The sequence below is a fragment of the Saccostrea cucullata genome, unplaced genomic scaffold (genome assembly GCF_032062105.1).
Source record: "Saccostrea cucullata isolate Sc308-1 unplaced genomic scaffold, CSIRO_AGI_Scuc_v1 ctg205, whole genome shotgun sequence".
Lineage (NCBI taxonomy): Eukaryota > Metazoa > Mollusca > Bivalvia > Ostreida > Ostreidae > Saccostrea > Saccostrea cuccullata.
In genome coordinates, this window is record NW_026936671.1 from 261724 (window position 1) to 282535 (window position 20812).

The 20812-nt window shown below is 33.2% G+C and overlaps 3 protein-coding genes across 3 annotated transcripts; 2 read left to right on the plus strand and 1 right to left on the minus strand.

The window, feature by feature from the left end:
- Positions 1 to 532: 532 nt before the first annotated feature.
- On the minus strand, positions 533 to 2897 carry LOC134246213 (mucin-2-like). The gene is made up of 5 exons (XM_062728532.1): positions 2893 to 2897; positions 2297 to 2498; positions 1601 to 2056; positions 800 to 1466; positions 533 to 561 (listed from the first exon to the last, which is right to left on the minus strand). Exons 1-5 carry the CDS (start codon positions 2895 to 2897, stop codon positions 533 to 535), a joined length of 1359 nt encoding a protein of 452 aa, XP_062584516.1.
- Positions 2898 to 4785: 1888 nt separating this feature from the next.
- LOC134246215 (uncharacterized) lies at positions 4786 to 6217 on the plus strand. The gene is made up of 4 exons (XM_062728533.1): positions 4786 to 4790; positions 4996 to 5215; positions 5533 to 5907; positions 6020 to 6217. The coding sequence occupies exons 1-4, from the start codon at positions 4786 to 4788 to the stop codon at positions 6194 to 6196; spliced, it is 777 nt and encodes a 258-aa protein (XP_062584517.1). The 3' UTR covers positions 6197 to 6217.
- Positions 6218 to 8668: 2451 nt separating this feature from the next.
- On the plus strand, positions 8669 to 14814 carry LOC134246229 (leucine-rich repeat-containing protein 74B-like). Its single transcript, XM_062728554.1, has 12 exons — positions 8669 to 8749; positions 10090 to 10658; positions 10917 to 11101; positions 11412 to 11519; positions 11606 to 11699; positions 11789 to 11838; positions 11936 to 12103; positions 12214 to 12408; positions 12721 to 12816; positions 12991 to 13263; positions 13546 to 13631; positions 13947 to 14814. The coding sequence occupies exons 2-12, from the start codon at positions 10151 to 10153 to the stop codon at positions 14095 to 14097; spliced, it is 1914 nt and encodes a 637-aa protein (XP_062584538.1). The 5' UTR covers positions 8669 to 8749; positions 10090 to 10150; the 3' UTR covers positions 14098 to 14814.
- Positions 14815 to 20812: the final 5998 nt, after the last annotated feature.

Consider the following 20812-nt stretch of genomic DNA (forward strand, 5'->3'; position numbering starts at 1 on the left):
TCTTTAAAGACCATAGCTCCAGCGGCCATAGCTGCTACTGTCTCGCCCACAACATCACTTCCTTTTTTGTTGCTATCCAAATAATAGACAGGTCTGGCGGTGGTTATGTCTTCTGCTCGTCTCCAGACGGAATGATCCTGTTCGCCATTACCAACCTATCAATATAAATAGTGATTAATAACATTTATCTCCTTATAAATTAACTGTAAAAATGTATAATTTTCAGGGTTAATAATATGTATGATCACAGAGATTAAAAAATACCTGTGCATAATAAATTTGTTTGCTAGGATTCCAACATTTCAGAAAGTAGTCCAAAGGCCATTTTATTGAGTTGTACATATTGTCAAGCTCTCCAGCATGTTGGTAAGCGTCTTTCCAGTACAATAAACCCAGGGCAAGATTTGTAGTCGAACCCGCCATAGGGAGGTTAAAGTTCACAAGGTCACCGGCTATTAAAATAAATACATACAGTGTAAATATTAGATTTTATATAAAAACGATGAAATAATATTTTGTATAAAGGCAAAATTTAAACAAATGAATCGGCCAGAGAGGTTACTGTAAAGGAATATTTTGAACTAATTCTATATTCTTTTAACATGCAAGACCATTCGTGTTTGAAAATGAGATTGAATTTTGTATTTGTAGAATATGCGAAGCGATATAAAAAGGGAAGAAAATTTATTTAGAGACTGGAGAGAAAGTTCTTCATCAGGGACTTCTTTACTATGAAACTTTGAACTGTGTAGACGCTAAATACAAGGAAAAAAGTCCCACGAAAATAGCATTTCCTTACCGTCATACCATCCTCCAGTTAGGTCCTCTCCGTATATTCCTCTGTCCAAAGTTGTAGCATTACTTCTCCAAGAAACTCTGTTATTTGTCAGATAACCAGCCTGCTGGGCTTCATAGAATAAAATAGATTCATGAAGAATGGAATTGTAATCATGAGCTGTGTTTACCGGTGCACCTGTAGTTGGTGCTGCAGTTGAAGGTTGCTGTGTTGGTGCTGCAGTTGAAGGTTGCTGTGTTGGCGCTGCAGTTGAAGGTTGCTGTGTTGGCGCTGCAGTTGAAGGTTGCTGAGTTGGCGCTGCGGTTGAAGGTTGCTGTGTGGGTGCTGCGGTTGAAGGTTGCTGTGTGGGTGCTGCAGTTGAAGGTTGCTGTGTGGGTGCTGCAGTTGAAGGTTGTTGAGTTGGTGCTGCAGTGGAAGGTTGCTGTGTTGGCGCTGCAGTTGAAGGTTGCTGTGTGGGAGCTTTGGTGGTTGGCGTTGGCATTGCAGTTGAAGGTTTGGGTGTCAGAGTTTGACCATTTCTATCAATTGTACACGTACCAGATGGCACAGGAAGAGAATCAAAATCAACCTGAAACCTCAATCTGATTTCGTTTTGCCTCTCAGGCCATCTGTTTTTCAAGTAATACCATAGCCCATTTGACTGTTGATCTTCAATATCCATTGTCCAGTCCTATAACAAATATGTTTTTCTCTAAGTTATGAATCCATATTATAAAATACCCCTGGTACTGATTTTATTTAGTATAAAAAATGTTGATAGATTTGTTATCTTGTTAGTGAATAAATTTAATACACTTTTGTTACCGTCATTCCATAAGTTTCTTTATCGAATTCCACCATGATGCCATAGGATTTAAGTTTTGGCTTAATCTTGAATACACAGATGCCGGTTATACGGTAGCCATTTCCAACACTCCAGTGTTGACCCTCGACGGATATCGGTATGACGTCAGAAAATGACTCTGGTATTGTCGTGGTGGAGGATCGCGGTGCTGACGTTGTTGAAGGTTGTTGCGTCACCGAGGTGGTACGGGTGGTGCTTGCTTGTGATGTCACTGGGGCATGCGTAGTAGGTGCTTGTGTTGTCGTAGAAGGTGGCGTTATGTTACTGATGCAGCTTCCTCTTGGAAACCTCTTCTTGCTACCTCTGTATGTCAAAATGAATTCAACTTTCAGCATCGTGTTTTGATATGGATATCTGCTTGATAATTCATATGCCCGTCCTTTGTTTAGTATTTTGTCGATGTTCATGATCCATATCTGTTAAACAAAGTCAAAATCTGTATTGTGTACTGTATGTTCTTGATATGCCGTATCATGTCAATTAAAATAAAAAGTCGAAAACGATTTCCCCTACTTCCTTCTACATAATGAAGGAATGAAAGTCAATCTTTCTCATCAACTGTGCTCTGAATCAGACATATCGGAAAAACACTTTTTGATATTTTGAAAAAAAAAGAAAGACTTTAGAATTTGCAAATGAACAAATCTCTACCCCACCTGAAGATTTCTAGTAGGTTTATTAAAGATGAGGTCCATTTTTATATCTCCCGCGTCTCTGGATTCGTTCAGTTCGAACACGCACCATCCTTTCATTTTACGAGCCGTCTTTGATTGTCCCCAGACATTGTCCTTATGTACAGGTACCTCGTATATTGCACTCACACCCGCCCAAAAAGTCATGAGCATTCCTAAACTGTACCTGGTCGAAGAAAAAAATTATCTGAAGAATCATAGACAATACCACAGGTATATGAACAAAATGCACTGTTTACTTGCATCTGGGGTAAAATCAATGCACTTTCTGGTCAACGACAAGGTTCATTTTTGCTTGAAGTTTTGCGGAACTTAAAGAATTTATGGAACAAATTTATTTTGCAAAATTTCTTATTTAATTTGGGGTGTGTGTATGCAAAAGGCAAATGCATAATTAATTTTATGTGTAAAATGCAATTTATCACACATGTTTAATTTTTGTTATAAAGCAAAAATATTTTCCCTTTTTTAAAAGGTTTAATTTAGTATAATCAATTTACAGACTGAAAAATATTCATATTTTAGCAATATATAACTTATTATAAAATAGATAAACTTACTTCATCGTGTCTTTCCCCAGAGTTTTTCTTAGCTAGTCTTATTCTGGTCACTACTGTTTTTTCCTGTATACTTATTTTTTGTTGGACAGGTCCGAGAGAACCTCTATTTATATCCCAAGGAAGTTGTCTATGGGTCAGCAAAATAAGGTTATGACGTACCCACACGAGATTTAAATCTCTCAAGTCCAGCCTGTTATTTTTGTTTGGATAAAAATTTCAATACAGTTCACGCGTTAACGTTATTCAAGGGTATGGTCAGTTAGTATACGATTAAAACACGGCGACTTAGAATGTTTTTCATAAATTCCAAGATTTCTGTTTTATTTTGCATAATTTACTGTTTTTTTAATTTTTGTGTTTGACGAAAGAAAAAATTCCATCCGTAAAAGAAACAAAAACAAGGGAAAAAATAATTTTTTAGCAATAACATGTTCAACTGTTAAAAACATCAAATATGGTGGAAATATGAAATTATTGAACAAGACGCAAATTTTAATTTTTTTCATTTGTTCAAATGCATGCTCAATTGAACAAGACGCAAATTTTACTTTTTTGTCATTTGTTTAAATGCATGTTCAATATATCACTTCTTATTAATTAAAAATTATTAATTTTCTTATTTTTTTTTTCAATGATTCTTGAATCATAATGACTAATGGGCGATTATCTGTTAATTGACTCATAGACTTAAGGGTTATTCATTTGTTTTATGACTTCTTATACTTACGCTTTTTTCTTATTGTGAAATAGCTTTTAATTAATCGTAAAACTTTTGTGTTAATTATGTCCATTGTGTTCAAAATAACTTTTAATCATAAAATCGTCATGTCCTGCTGTAATAATGAATTGGTCATCAAAAACAAATTCTTCAGAATGTCGAAATATAATAACAAATAAAGCAAAATTAAATTCTAATAGTTTTTTGTTGTACTTAGAAATCAACGAATTTGGCTGCTACATTGCATCTTAATATTCAACATAATAGTATCATCATTTTGAAAATAGTGATTTCACTCCAAATATACATCTATAGGCATTTTGTTTTTGTTTTTTTTTCTTTTGTGTGGTTTTCTCTTATCTGCCTTTTTGATTTTTTTTAAATTGTTTATTTATTTATTGGTTTGGATTTTGCTTTTTCATTGAGATGTTAACACAGTGTGTTATATTTAATTATTGCTAAAACAAAGTAAAATTTTAAAGAACGAAATTCGACAATGCGATTAGCTTTTGCATCTGCAAAGTATTATCTTGATTTAATGATAATTAATAATATAAAAAAAAAACAAAACACAGAACAAAAGAAATTGGAAAGATAAAGATATTAATACAAGATAATTTTATTTTCCATTTTTAGCCCAGTAGGCATAAAGGTTTTTAACAACAATAAGAAAGAGAGTTCTGAATAAAAGGTCACATAAAAAATTTAATTTAGCAAAGAGAAACTAAACTGTTTTCACTGTCTACGACTTTTTGGGACAACCCTCGTACATACAGATAAACACACACACACACACACCCTCACCCTCGTGCACATATGCATGTATACTGGTATATATGAAATAATTTAAACAAGTAACAGTAGGATACTTGTACATGTACAATGCTGTCTTGACCTTCACCTAAAGCATCGGGGCACGTACTTCAAAGTCAGCAATTTTCCAGTTAATTAAATTAAATTCTTAGCCCACGTTTATTTTCATTCCGTAGCCTGGTCATAATAACATGAATGAAGATTTGCTGGAGTGTGACACAAGTCCAGCCAGTGTAAACAATGCATTAGAATGAGACGTCAACGGACTGTCGTCATTTGGAATTTAAATTTAACTCTCGTCACTATAAAAGTAATTGATAATCCAAAAAATTGCATTACATATTTTTGGTCTACCACAAAAAATGAGGTAAAAATCTAACCATCATTTTTTTTTCAGAAGTTTTATTTTTTATTTTATTATTATTTTATTTTTTATTTATTATTTTTTTTTTTGCACTTAATATATTTATTGTCAATTTTTGGTCAGCTTTAATGGAAATACAAATTCAAAGTTCAGTTTTGAAATACATTTGAAATATATTTTATTGCATTCGGTTATTTTTTTCATGCAGAGGCTATCATGGGTGTTCTCTGGCCGTAGGGTCGTTTTTGGCATGGATTGCCTTGTGTTCGGCATACACTGTGGACATAGAACGAAAAGAGGTCTGGAGACAGCCTGGAAAAGTTCAACGGCACATGCGCGGGATCTGCCACTTTCATGTTCTAGAGTTGCAGAGGCAAGGGAAATGGTGGATGAATGTCAGTTTGGACAAACCAACTCATGGTTTTCAGGTAGGTCTAACAGTATTACGACATTATAAAATTTCAAAAAACATGCAAACTTTGTAAAATATAGTGAAATACTGCCTAATACATGTTAAATTTTGGTCTAAATAACTTTCATATTTAGTTTACTGATCATTTAATCGCAAAATATCAATGTTGTAGTATACATGGGTAGAGCATTCTTACAAATGCCCAGAAGGCTCACTCGAGTTTCGAAATTTTGAAACTTCGAGTCTCGAATGAGCATTTTGGGCTTTCGTATCAAATCATGCTCATTTAACTTTGTCGCAAAAATATTAAAGCGTGTCTATATTGTATTCCAGTCGTGGATTATGAAGACAGTCCAAGTCTTGGATGAAGGCCGACTCTACCGTTTGCGCAGCAACTACGAGTACCACCCTCGTAACGTGTCTGTAGAATTTATTATTGACTTTTATGGTGCACCACCAAAGGGCGTCTGCAATAGCAACATCAAGGACCCTAATCCGCCGCCGCCTCCCACAGTCCCAGCTTTCGTTCCCCCAAAGAAATGCCCCAAGGCCCAGGAACCCGGATTGACGTCATCTATACAGAAGGAATCCGTGTGGAACGCTGGCGTCACCAAAACTATGACTGCGTTTTGTGATTTTGAATTTGCTAAGGACCTCAAGAAATACTGCATCACTGTCGACTTCGACCAACAAACATCGGCATTTTCCGTAAGGTAGAACTAACAGGTTTTGGTCATAACATTGTATGTTGATGTATTGATTTCTTGAATTATTATTTCAGTTGTATAAAACTAAACGTTTATTTTGTGTTTTCTTGTAGGCTTGGTTTACCAAGACTGTTTACTCAGATCCAGATGGTTTGACATATACTACAAGGAACCGATTTAATGGAAGACATCCCTGGATCGCCTACGCACCTGGGATCCAGTTCAAATTCCAGATGAGCTTTAGGAACAGTGTACCTAACGGCAACTGTACTATATATACATGGGACTGAAACATTTAAGTGTCTGGGAATCATGTGTAGCTATTTGTTGTTCTGTTATTGTGTAAGGGAATAAAATCATTGTGGTGATATTATGTTTTTGTTTTTGTTGAGTTTTTGGTAACGTTGATCAACAGACCATATACATGTATACAAAGTACAAACCAACATGTGTTTTTAAACAGAAACAATACATGTGAACTCTACATTTTATTAGTCATGTAATCATTGGCAATTAAAAATTGTTACTTATAGTGCGAGACACATATTCATATAAAATTTTGACGTATCTTGAACTCTATCTTTTGAGATAAGCTAGAATTGGTTGAAAATAGTCTGACATTGCTTTGCACAGACTAAAAGCGGAAAACAAACTTTTTCTCCGGTTAATGCACGAAACTTTTGTCGAAACATCAGTTATCACATCAATTCGATTAGAAAATTCGCGTGAAAAAGCATATGCTAGAAATTAATTTCTGAATTTTATGGACTGATCCTCAAAGTTGTTTGAAACTATGGCAAGCCCTTTTATATTTATTCGTGAAATAAAAATTTTCTCTCAAGAAGAGAGATAAGCATAGAGAGATATCTCTTTGCATGAATATTAAAATATATTTATTTAGAGAGATATCTCTTTACAAAAGAGATATTTTTTACTTAGAGAGATATCTTTATGAAGAGAATCTCTTTAAGCGAGAGAGATATCTCTTAATAGAGATTGTATAACAAGGTTAAAAGAGATATCCCTAGCTAGAGAGATAGCTCTAAATATTTTCAACAAGAGATATCTTTATAAGCTAAGGCGATATCTCTTTTAATGAAAGAGATTTCTCTTTTCCATTGATCATTAAAATAAAATAATTAATTGTTCCCTTTCACACTAAAGCGAGACAGGAAGTAAAGTCTCTGGAATAGTTTCGATGTTATAAGAACAAAGACTGAGCAATTAGCAATTACCCAGAATAATACATGTACTGTAGATAAAAATGCTATAAATCCTTTACTTGAAACAACAAATAATAATGGTTACTTCGTTGATAAAAATGCTAATATTCAGGAAAACGAAAGTAAGCATATATATATAATCTCAAATGCAATGGACCGAATTTTTAGCTTATAAAATAATCAACTATTTCTAATTTGAGTATTTCCGTCAATAAAAAGCTTACTTCCGGTAAAGGGAGAAGTCATTTGAAATGGAATTGAAATAAAAAAAAATATGAAGAGAGGTATCTCTTTGCAACAAAGAGATATCTCTTTTTGCTTGAGAGATATCTCTTTTAGACATTTTTGAACGATATCTCTTTCACTTTAAGAGTTATCTCTTAAGATAAACTACGAGAGATATCTCTTTCACTTAAAGAGATATCTCTTTAACTTGGAAATATACTTAAGAGAGTTATAGGTGAAATAGATATCTCTTTAACGTTTAGAGATATCTCTTTTCACGAAAGAGATATCTCTAAAGGAGAAAGAGATATCTTTTCAAGTGGAAGAGATATCTCTCAAGTTTAAGAGATATCCTAAGTATTGAGATATCTCTCTATGTTTAAGAAATATCTCTTTTCAGAGAGATATCTCTTAAAAATGAGAGATATCTCTTTAAGTTGAGAGATATATAAGAGATATCTCTGTAAAATGAGAGATATCTGTGTAATTTTAAGATAAATTTTATTTTCCGAATAAATAGTAAAAGGGCTTGCCATATGAAACATATTTACAAATTATCTAAGCGTTCGGGTTAGAACTACAGTACTAATAGGGAATGGGTTGGACTTTAGTTTAAGGTCGTTCCACGTCATCAAAAGAGTGGATGCGGTCTATTAGATACATACTGGACCTTAACATTGTGACCTAGCGGAAAGGTGACTGCTTGATAAAGAAACGTTGAAGCAGTACTCGATATATGACATATTGTAGATAGAGAAATCTTGGAAGATACTTCCCGAAACAAAAACCTACCTACCAGAGGACTGTAATAAAGGCGGTAAAGTATTTGAAATTGTTTTCACATGTTAGGTCAAAGTAGCTTTAATTACGAAAGTGGATTTAAAGTTGAAAATGTTCACACACACATGTCAACGATATTACTGGAAGAAATGACTATGCAAGCCTTTAAATATTCTATGCATAAGATTATCCTAAGAATTAAATGAGTCAAAGTTTAATTTTATCTTGCACCATTTGGAAAAAAAAATGTTATGCGCATTTTAAACACCATCAAGAATTTAAAGTGTAATTGGAATACGGCCCTATGTATTGTCCAAAATTCACAACAATAGTAATATAATTACCCGTTATCAAAATCCTAGATGAAGCTAGTTTTAGTCATTTAAATGATTGTCTTTTATCAAAGACCTTGGACACCCCTAGCCTACTGATGCTTAAGATAGCAAAAAAGACTGACATGGGCATGAACATCGCACACTGCTGCCTTGGCAATGTCTTCGAGTGATGTCATGAACAGTACATCCGGGGTTTTAGTTTTAAATTCAATTCTGTGTACCCAAAAAATTAAAATGGAGGAAATATAAACATAACGTGATTTTTAAAATTCATTTAATAGTAAGTAGAGTTTTTCATGCTAATAGTTGGAGTTCAATACATAGTTTTTATTCTTCAAAGACAAGAGAAGTCTGATTTGTTTTACTGCATTTTCCCCTCTGTATTTATTTGGCATCCAATCTTACCCATATTTAATGTTTTCTGTATGTTCCAATAGGCAAGATCATTAATTGATTTATGTTTGTTTCTTTGGTTTTGGTTTATAATAAATGTCTAACACAGGCGTCGGAAGCACATTGAAAGTGGGAGGGGGCTAACCCAACAAAAAAGGTAAACCTCAATTTTCAATGCCTATATTATGTATATATTTGCAAAAAAAGGGGGTGCTAAGCGCCCCTAGCCCCCCCCCCCCCCCAGGTTCCGACGCTTATGACTGTCTAACATACAAGAAATAAAGAGTTTCAAATACAAGAGAAATAAGATTGCAATGTATCCAATGAATCCATGTTCCAAGTTTGATACATCAGTTGTGTTGAGTAAGAAATTCATGGATATCATGCAGAAAATTAACGAAAACTTTATCATGATATTTGCATTTGAAACATCATATATTGCTACTGATATTGAAAGTGTTTTACATGAACATCATTTTTAACATAGATTTATTAACGTACATGTATTATATGTAATACTTTTAGATATTTAAAACAAGATCGATGGGTTTTTTTGAAGAATTTTGCTCTTTCTGTCAATCATGTTTAGATGATTTTTATTCAAACTCAACATCATTTCTATACTAGAATAGTATTTTTGGATTATGTGTCAGCAATTTTGAGTGTAACAGCGAAGATTGAATACACGATAGCGACTGATGTTAAAGATATTGGTCTATCGAGTTAAAAGATTGATCACTCTGGCACTATGCAGCCAGAAATTTAATACAGGTTACACCACTCTAAAACAAAGGGAGTATGGTCACTGTTAGTTCTTTTGAAAACGTTTCAACCACCCGGGGAAGGCTTTGCTGAAAGCACGCCAAAATGATGTACGGTGATATTATTCAGCATAATTCATTCGTGTGAAATTTGACAAATCTGAGATAAATTATACAATGAGGTTGATTCTATCTTATTCAAACAGTTCAATGATTTCAAAAATTGTTACTAATTTGTATATGACTGAAACGTATGTATTGGATTATTTATATTTATTTTTTTATTTATATTTTATTTGTTTTGGTTTTCATACGTTGTTTTGCTGAAAAATTGATATGCTTTGTCTGTACATGTATTCATTTCCTTCAAGAAGCTTTCTCCCAGAAAAGCATGGGAACAATTCATTTATACTGATTAAAAGATAAAAAACGATCAAAAATTACTTTGGGTTTTGTTTCCTTTCAGAATGAAGGCACGCAGAAGTGAAAGTATACAAAGTTCAATCTTGATTTGAAGAAAAATTACAATGCCAAGCGCAGGGGGTGGTTCGGTAAATTCCGGAACACCAAGACGAAATTCCACCAAAAACAAACCTCCAATAGAATCTGATGATCCGCCACTTGTTCTTCCTCCTCACAGTAGGCCTGAAAGTCCCGACAGTCGAGTGTCGTCTGCTCGCAGCAGACGGACAGATCCCGCTGGTCTTATCACAGATTTAACTCGCTTAAAAGAAATCACACATGATGAAAGAATCCAAAGCCCCGCATACAGAAAACTTTTGGGTGATTTTGGTTCCGAAGAACTTCCACAAACTGATTTTAATGTTGAACAAGAAGGACTTGAACCAAGAGACACTGTGTTCTTTGGGGGTGATATTGAGGGTCAGATTAAGGAAGCTGATGATGAAATTGAGGACATTGAGGACGATCTGGATGAGGAGTTCGGGGAGGACCTCGATAACATCTCCTCCATTGGTTCAGACGAGGAGGCGCGCGCAGCAGAGTATGACACAGATCTGGAAGTGGACGCCGATAGTAGGATTTCTTTCTCACATCTTATCTAGTTTGTTGGGTATGCCAGGGACATCAACGATAGCTGGAAAGTGGGATAAACTACTAGTTATTCCACGTTTCCAACTATCTTTGGTCAATTTCACTGGCTGCCCAGCAAACTAGACAGTTTATTGAATTGACAAAAATGATCTTAAACATCGATACAAATGAGACAATAGCACATGCATATACATGTACTGAGGTTAAAACCATTTCTTCTGACATAAGTTTTTATTGTAGAATTGATCTTCCCAGAGAAGTACGATCATGACACTACTGGAAAATCTGTATATCTAAAGAAATGTGAAGAAATTGGTGTTCAGCCCATTACGTATTTTATAAACCACATGCAAGACACTCAACTTGTTATGAAGCATCACAGTCTTGGTCCCCAAGGAATGAAAGCCATTGCCAAACCACTAGAGGTGGGAAATTAAAGTAATATCATGTGCATACATGTAACAAATATTATGGGAAATTTGAGTTCTGTTAAATGCTAAATATAATGCAGTGTTTTTTTCTTTCCTACAAGACCACCAAGTTACAAAGTGTACGTAAAATTACCAAAATAGTCCTTGAATTTTATAACAAGCGTTAGATCTCATTAAGACGTATATTCTTGCTGAATCCTTCAGTTTGAGAAGGACAGATGATGTGAACGTTGATCAAAGTTAAAAAGTTATAACTGAATATAAAGTAAAACAATATTCTTAAAGATTATTTTTTTCTTTCTAGGTTAATACAGTCATAGAGAAAATTGACCTTGAAGGGAATTACATCCTGGGAGAAGGCGCCATTTACCTGACGAAGGTCCTCAGGGAGAACGTTTACGTCACAGAACTGGTAAGTCAAAGTCAATCACTTAGAGGCACCCACATTACGACATGGATTTAAATTTCGTGGTTTCTGATATCATTTTATGATTGTAGATTTTATGTGATAACAAAATCGGCAACGATGGAGCGCAAGCATTGTGTGAACTTTTGTCCGAAAATAAGACAATCATTCACTTGAACTTAACAGGTATGACAAATGGTCATTTTACTGTACTTTTAAGTTTCTACTATTCACTAACTCTGACTGTTTTAGACAACTTTCTTCTGAATTTTCAGGAAATGATATCGAGGATTCTGCCGCTGAAGCGTTCTATGAAATGTTAACGGTATGCAGCAATTTTTCTTTCATACATTGTAAATCCATTTATCCCTTATCACTTCGAATGCATAAACATCTAATACATATTTTTCTCAAATTTATAGAGAAATGCCTCGATCAAGACACTAATGCTTCGCCACAATAAGTTTGAAGATGTTGGAGCCCAATGGTTTCACGATTCCATGAATGAAAATGTCACATTAGAGACTTTAGATTTAAGTTTTAATCGATTCCAAAACAAAGGTTGTGTTCTTCTTGCACAAGCTCTCAAGGTAATCGATAATCAAGTCAAGATGAATTTCTTGTCTGGAGACTTATTTTCGTTTTTTGACTTTTGCTTGAAACATGAAATATAAATAAATTTATCGGTTTATTTCTTCAGGACAATGTTGGGCTGAAATATCTAGACATTAGTATGAATGGTTTTGGTCTAGAGGGCGCTCGAGCTCTAGAGGGCGCTTTGAAGGAAAATAAGTACCTTACAGATCTGAATATTAGTTACTGTCGGATCCCGGACGAGGCTGCAGTTCATATTGCTGGTGGTCTACAGCATAACGACACCCTGGAAAAACTGAACGTATGTCAGAAATCTGTGCAAAATCTGTATTGTATTCAAAGTATTGTCAAAATCTTATGATTGCTTATTTGGCAAATAAAACAATTCCTCCTAAATTAATCCGTCACTGCAGATAAAATCATCGTTGGTCTTTTCTATATGCTGTTGGAAGCCACTACTTTACTCTCTAATGCAAATTTGAAAGATGTGCTATGATTTGACAAACAAGCATATGTCATCAAACATTAATCCAATCAGAACTTATCATACACACATATACTTTACTTTCAAACGCAAACGGTGTGCTTCCAACTTTTATCATTATTTTTACAGATTGGGTATAATCCCCTCCAAGAAGATGGAGCGGAGAAAATTTTGACAGCTGTTCATGTAAACCAAAGCAGTGTTTTGAAACTCTTAGACTTTGGTGTAAGTAAATTATTACGTAATAAAACTTTTACGTAGGTTGAATTCAGCTGCACTCGACATTCAAAGTCAAAAAATTTTTCGCCTTTGATCTTCAAATACATCACAAAGTACATGTATATTATTTTTACTGATATTAATATATCGATATATCATTGTGATCATTTTCTGCCCTAGATCCTCATGGTGAAAAAATCGTTCAAAGAGCTTGAGGGACAGTTGGCGGAGGAGAGGGGTCTGAAAACGATCTATGGTGGGGTTTTACCTGACTGCCCACGCACGAAACTCAGAGGGGAAATCGACGCCTTGAAAATGTTTATGAGAGATCCTATGGCCAAGCTAAAAGCCTACGTAGAAAAAGAGGGGTACCGAATGGTGGATCTTTTGAAATCTTTCGATAGAGATCAGAGTTTTACTATTTCATTGGAGGAATTGAAGGAGGGTGTTAGGGTACGATTTTATTATTTGACAACTATCATTCTTAGTACAACCAGACCATATAGTCATAGATTACTAAAATAAATCTAAAATACATATGTGTTGTCCTAAATAACTTTGGTTATACAAATTACTCCAACTCTTAAAAAACATTTCATTTTTGTATTTTACATTTCATGTCAAATAGAAATGTTGTTTTTATTTGATAATTCAAATTTGAAACTAAATAGTAATTTCAAATAATGTATAATTCATTCGTCTCGGTTCTATAATTATGTTTGTACTTGTTGATAGAGGTGTAATATTGATCTTACTGACCCCGAAATCTCCAAGCTAATGAAACAACTGGACAAGGATGGCAATGGTGAAATAGACTTCAGGTAAAACCGGTTTTCTATTATAATTTCATTTCCTTTCATAATATTATACTGTTCCTTCCCTTATTATTAAGATAGTGTCATAACTAGTAATTGTAGAACATGATTTCGGTCAATTACTGTAATAATTTTAGAAGGATCATTAATTTTTTCCACATTAATTTGACAACATGAAAATGATTGTCAGTTGTTGAATATAAGAGCATTGGTTTATTATTCAGTATTAAAGAATCCACAAAGAAGTTGTTTTTTCAACACATTGTATTTTGTTAAATGTTATGCATTGAAACATTTCCATTACCTTCTTTTTCAAAAAAGTGAGCTTCTTCAAGGAAACGATGAGTTAATTTTGAAGAAAAGAGCAGTGAAGAAATTCATGCAGGCAAACGACCAAAAGAAATCATTGGAAGAAACTCATGCTGAATCCAAAGCCGAACCGAAATCTTATATGTCCATGTTGGATAGCTAGTCATCTTACAGAAGATTTTCGATGAAACATACTTTCTTTAAGTTCTGTCAAGAAAAATGCAGGATCGAATATTCAGAATCCGAGAGAATGAAATATTTACTCTTCACATAAACATTGCATAAGCAGATTTTGATATTTGCAGGAAATGAAATCTTTAAAAAATGTTAATTTCTTTGATAAAAAAAAACCAAGCAGATGAAACGTTTACTGTGGAGAGTAGAGAGGCGGGAAGAATTAATTTGGCAAATTCTAGATATAGTCAAAACTTAATTTTCCAGAAATCTGGGTCACTGCTTTATACAGTGTCTTTAATTATGCATATTTTTTAGCAGCATAAAATAGTTACCTTAATATTTCATTTTGTTTATATACATAACTCATTACAGTATTTATCCTTGTATTGGTGTTGAACAAGGTGTGCCATTGTGCCATTTTGTTTTTGTTGCATTTTGTACATAGTGATATTCTTCTGTGATATAGTATGAGCGATGCAATGTGATGATTATATCAAATGATCATAACTGTTTGTGTATGCAAATAAGTTGTAAATTATCTTACTTTGAATTAAACAAATCATTTGACTTAAATCTCAATGTTAATTGAGAAATACATGTAAATACTAGAACTGATTCTTTATATTCTTCATGAATATTTGAATTTGGTTTCCCATTTGCTCAAGCGTATAGAAATTGCTAAACAATATTTAAATAAATCTGATTTTTTTTGGGTTAACTTTTAACTTGTGTTTTGATTATAAATTTTTGATGTACATGTACTAAAAATGCGAACGAACAATTTGTTGAATGATGATCTCAAAGAAAGGGGTGACTTGAACAGTAATATTTTTACAAATGTACTCAGAATAAACTTAAATAGGCAAGCAAAATGTACCTCCCATGTCTCTTGAATTATACAGGGAGCAAAGAAACTACTCGCTCTATCCTTTGTACACTAACTATCCTCCATAAATAACTATCCATCTACCAAAAGGGCCACTTTCCAATTTTCCAACTGAATCCATCTTGTTCTTAATTCAATGTTGAACAGTCTTTCTACAGTGACTGTCTTGTATACGTACATGTAAGTATCCTGTCCTCTCTGGCTGTAGACATTCTGGGACGCCCTGGTCGTGGAGCATTAGCATGTGAACCCGTCTGGCATCTTCCGATTGCTTTTCTGTCTTTCTGGGGAAAAGAGAATAATCTTTTAAGTTTTCTTACATTGACTGTACTTTTTAGCAAACAAATGAAAATAGGAAGTAAAATAAAGTGACCACTAACCTTGTAGCTCGGAATCTTCTGTCTGTCTCTGACAATGCCATTTGTTGTTCATATAGCAAGTTACAAAGGATCCCATTTTCTAGCGAGTTGTCGGCCCTCTTCGGAAAAAGTATCATTTTGACTCATAATATGTAAAACATTATGCTTTAAAGCCTTTGCTGATTACAAGAACTTAATTTATTAATTTCCTTTTATTAGCTCACCTGAGCAGAAGTCTGTCGTCGTCGTCGTCGTTGTTGTCGTCGTTGTCGTAAACTTTTCACATTTTCATCTCAAGAACCACAGGGTCAATTTCAACCAAACTTGGCACAAAGTATCCCTGGGTGAAGGGGATTCAAATTTGTTCAAATGAAGGGCCACGCCCTTTTCCAAGGGGAGATACATGTAATAATGAATTAGTAAAAAATTAATGGCATTTTAAAAAAATCTTCTCAAGAACCACTGGGCCAGGAAAGATTTAACTCAGGTGGAATCATCCTCAGGTAGCGTAGATTCAAATTTGTTCAAATAATGACCCCCGGGGGTAGGGTGGGGCCAAAATGGTCGATCAAAGTTTTACATAGGAATATATAGGAAAAATCTTTAAAAATCTTCTTCTCAAGAACCACTGAGCCAGGAAAGATGAATCTCATGTGGAATCATCCTCAGGTAGTGTAGATTCAAGTTTGTTCAAATCATGACCCCTTGGGGTAGGGTTGGGCCAAAATGGTCGATTAAAGTTTTATATAGGAATATATAGGAATATATAGGAAAAATCTTTAAAAATCTTCTTCTCAAGAACCATTCAGACAGGAAAGATAAAACTCATGTGAAATCATCTTCAGGTAGTGTAGATTCAAATTTGTTCAAATCATGATCCCTGGGGCTAGGGTGGGGCCATAATGGCCGATCATGTTTTACATAGGTATATATAGGAAAAATCTTTAAAAATCTTCTTCTCAAGAACCACTGGGCCTGGAAAAATGAAACTCATATGGAATCATCCTCAGGTAGTGTAGATTCAAGTTTGTTCAAATGATAACCCCCAGGGGTAGGGTGGGGCCAAAATGGCTGATCAAAGGAATATATAGAAAAAATCTTTAAAAATCTTCTTCTCAAGAACCATCGAGACAGGAAAGATGAAACTCGTGTGAAATCCTCAGGTAGTGTAGATTCAAATTTGTTCAAATCATGACTCCCGGGTCTAGGGTTGGGCCAAAATGGCCGACCAAAGTTTTACATAGGAATATATAGTGAAACCTTTCAAAATCTTCTTTTCAAGTACTTCAAAGCCATAATTAGTGATATTTATATGGAATCATCCTCAGGTAGTGTAGATTCTAGTTTGTTCACGTCATGACCCCCTGGGGGTGGGGTTGTTAAAATTCTAGCCCCCCCCCACGTCAGTTAACTTTCAGTTCTGATTTGATACGTGCTTTTTCCTAACTGATGTACTCAGGTGAGCGCTGTGGCCCCTGGGCCTCTTATTTTGATTAATTTTCTTTTACATATTTAAAATCAGGCAATTAAAATGAGATAATTAATAAGCTACTGATTCCAATTATCAAAAAAAGTAGTTAAGTAGAAAAAAAAATCCTAAAGTTTTTTTTTACAAATTTTTTTTAACGAATCATATTTTATGAGCCATAATTAAAGTTATATCTCTTTACTGAATACAGTACTCACATTTTACACAGAAAATCATAATTTTTTCTTTGAAAGATATCAAAATAACACAGTGGACACTTATTTATTGAGGATAGTTTAAATTATTTAATGAGCATTTAAATAATTTATTCCCATATCTTATTTTAATTCTAAATTTTAACATAGGTAAAGCGGATCGTTTGGTCCCAGTTCCAATCATTTAATATAAATTGAAAGGATTGTTAGGTACTGGTACATGTAGATGCTAATATTTTCACATGTAATTAAACCCCAATACTGATACGCTTGATAACGATGACCGCTGAAATTAAAAGCAGTCATGCGGTAATTGAATGTTACAAAATCTTATTGAAAACCTAAAAATATCCCTAGAATATTGGACATTTTTACGTAAAAATATTCGCATGAATAATAATTAACCTGACCTTGAACGTTGTATGAGTGAACTAGACACGAACATAAAACACGTAGGAGTTAACAACAGATATCTGCAAATTGATTACAAAGCAACAAGAAAATATCTCTACTATAATAGATAGATAGGAAATAATGGACTGAAGTTTATGGTTTCTTAAAAGGGATATAAGTCCTGATGGTTGTCAGCTAATTTGGTTTTATCAAACTTTCGTCAGAAAGTATAGATCTTTATTTTCTGGCAAGTTTTTAATAAATTTACAAATCAAAAGTTTGATTTCCAGTTTGTGCATTCTCATTAGAAATAAAAAAAAAATTGGTGGTGTGTTTAATTTAAGATAATTAAAAAACAAAGGTAATCAAAGATTACAAGCTTACCTCGACGAATGTTATCTGTAAAGTAAGGCAACCATCACATAGTTTTGGAGTTAGTGTCCATCCCAAAATCAAAGTTTACTTTAAGTAGGACTTAAAGTTACTTGAAAAATGGACATCCTCGCAAAACTTTAACCTGTTCACTAATCAAGAAAATGTCCGTATATTCCAACTTCCAAATAAATCTGAAATTATCCACACCTATCTGCATCGTTCATGCAAGTCTAATCATCAATTCTTTTAAATTTTAATTTTTGGAAGATTTACTCTTTATATTACGGTGGTATATTCAGGACACGCAATAATTTTTTTTTCAATACGAGAAAAAAAATTATCTTGTGAAAACGAGATATTATCTTGTGAAAACGAGATATTATCTTGTGAAAACGAGATATTATCTTGTGAAAACGACATAATATCTTGTGAAAACGACATAATATCTTGTGAAAACGAGATATTATCTTGTGAAAACGAGATATTATCTTGTGAAAACGACATAATATCTTGTGAAAACGACATAATATCTTGTGAAAACGAGATATTATCTTGTGAAAACGAGAAATTATCTTGTGAAAACGAGATATTATCTTGTGAAAACGAGATATTATCTTGTGAAAACGACATAATATCTTGTGAAAACGAGAAATTATCTTGTGAAAACGAGATATTATCTTGTGAAAACGACATAATATCTTGTGAAAACGACATAATATCTTGTGAAAACGAGATATTATCTTGTGAAAACGAGATATTATCTTGTGAAAACGAGATATTTTTCTGTCTGAGCCTCATGCATTTGATTTATCTATTTTCATTTCCTTTCATGGAGAAACATCGAGGTTTACGGTGGTATATTTAGGACACACAATAATTTTTTTTTTAATACGAGAAAAAAAAATTATCTTGTGAAAACGACATAATTATCTTGTGAAAACGAGATATTATCTTGTGAAAACGACATAATGTCTTGTGAAAACGAGATATTATCTTGTGAAAACGAGATATTATCTTGTGAAAACGCGATATTATCTTGTGAAAACGACATAATTATCTTGTGAAAACGAGATATTATCTTGTGAAAACGCGATATTATCTTGAGAAAACGAGATATTATCTTGTGAAAACGACATAATATCTTGTGAAAACGAGATATTATCTGGTGAAAACGAGATATTATCTTGTGAAAACGCGATATTATCTTGTGAAAACGACATAATATCTTGTGAAAACGAGATATTATCTTGTGAAAACGAGATATTATCTTGTGAAAACGAGAAATTATCTTGTGAAAACGACTTATTACCTTGTGAAAACGACTTAATATCTTGTGAAAACGACATAATATCTTGTGAAAACGAGAAATTATCTTGTGAAAACGAGAAATTATCTTAACTTGTGAAAACGACATAATATCTTGTGAAAACGACATAATATCTTGTGAAAACGAGATATTATCTTGTGAAAACGATATAATATCTTGTGAAAACGAGATATTATCTTGTGAAAACGAGATATTTTTCTGTCTGAGCCTCATGCATTTGATTTATCTATTTTCATTTCCTTTCATGGAGAAACATCGAGGTTGACGGTGGTATATTTAGGACACACAATAATTTTTTTTTTAATACGAGAAAAAAAATTATCTTGTGAAAACGACATAATTATCTTGTGAAAACGAGATATTATCCTGTGTAAACGACATAATATCTTGTGAAAACGAGATATTATCTTGTGAAAACGAGATATTATCTTGTGAAATTACGAAAACGATATTATCTTGTGAAAACGAGAAATTATCTTGTGAAAACGAGATATTATCTTGTGAAAACGAGATATTATCTTGTGAAAACGACATAATATCTTATGTGAAAACAAGATAATATCGTTTTCAAAAGATAATGTATCGTTTTGAAAACGAGAATTTTTCGTTTTCAAAAGATATTATCGTTTTCAAAAGATAATAAGTCGTTTTCACAAGATATTATGTCGTTTTCAAAACGATAATATCTCGTGAAAACAAGATAATAAGTCGTTTTCACAAGATATTATCTCGTTTTCACAAGATAATAAGTCGTTTTCACAAGATATTATCTCGTTTTCACAAGATAATTTTTCGTTTTCACAAGATATTAAATCGTTTTCACAAGATAATTTCTCGTTTTCACAAGATATTATGTCGTGAAAACGAGATAATATCGTTTTCAAAACGATAATATCTCGTTTGAAAACAAGATATTATTTCGTTGAAAACAAGATATTATGTCGTTGAAAACAAGATAATATCTCGTTAAAACGAGAAATATATCGTTTTCAAAAGATATTATCGTTTGAAAACGATAATATCTTCGTTTTCACAAGATAATTCTCGTTTTCAAAAGATAATAAGTCGTTTTCAAAAGATATTATTATCTCGTTTTCACAAGATAATAAGTCGTTTTCACAAGATAATATCTCGTTTTCAAAAGATATTATCTCGTTTTCAAAAGATATTATCTCGTTTTCACAAGATAATAAGTCGTTTTCACAAGATAATATCTCGTTTTCACAAGATATTATGTTGTGAAAGATAATATCTCGTGAAAACGAGATAATATCTCGTTTTCACAAGATATTATCTCGTTTTCACAAGATATTATCTCGTTGAAAACGAGATATTATGTCGTTTTCAAAGAAATATCTCGTTTTCACAAGATATTATGTCGTTTGAAAACGAGATAATATCTTGTTTTGAAAACGATAGTAAGTCGTTTGAAAACGAGATATTATCTCGTTTTCAAAAGATAATATCTCGTGAAAACAAGATAATATCTCGTTTTCACAAGATAATAGGTCGTTTTCACAAGATATTATCTCGTTTTCACAAGATAATTTCTCGTTTTCACAAGATATTAAGTCGTTTTCACAAGATAATAAGTCGTTTTCACAAGATAATTTCTCGTTTTCACAAGATAATATCTCGTTTTCAGAAGATAATATCTCGTTTTCACAAGATAATATCT

Excerpts from the sequence above, each read along its gene's own strand:
- LOC134246229 (XM_062728554.1), top strand. The coding sequence starts at position 10,151 with ATGCCAAGCGCAGGGGGTGGTTCGGTAAATTCCGGAACACCAAGACGA. Across the intron at positions 11,102-11,411 it reads CCATTGCCAAACCACTAGAG|GTTAATACAGTCATAGAGAA; the intron begins GTGGGAAATTAA and ends TTTTCTTTCTAG. Across the intron at positions 12,817-12,990 it reads TGAAACTCTTAGACTTTGGT|ATCCTCATGGTGAAAAAATC; the intron begins GTAAGTAAATTA and ends TTTCTGCCCTAG.
- LOC134246215 (XM_062728533.1), top strand. Across the intron at positions 5,216-5,532 it reads AACCAACTCATGGTTTTCAG|TCGTGGATTATGAAGACAGT; the intron begins GTAGGTCTAACA and ends ATTGTATTCCAG. Across the intron at positions 5,908-6,019 it reads AACAAACATCGGCATTTTCC|GCTTGGTTTACCAAGACTGT; the intron begins GTAAGGTAGAAC and ends GTTTTCTTGTAG.
- LOC134246213 (XM_062728532.1), bottom strand. Across the intron at positions 2,057-2,296 it reads AACCTACTAGAAATCTTCAG|ATATGGATCATGAACATCGA; the intron begins GTGGGGTAGAGA and ends TTTGTTTAACAG. Across the intron at positions 1,467-1,600 it reads AAGAAACTTATGGAATGACG|GACTGGACAATGGATATTGA; the intron begins GTAACAAAAGTG and ends TATTTGTTATAG.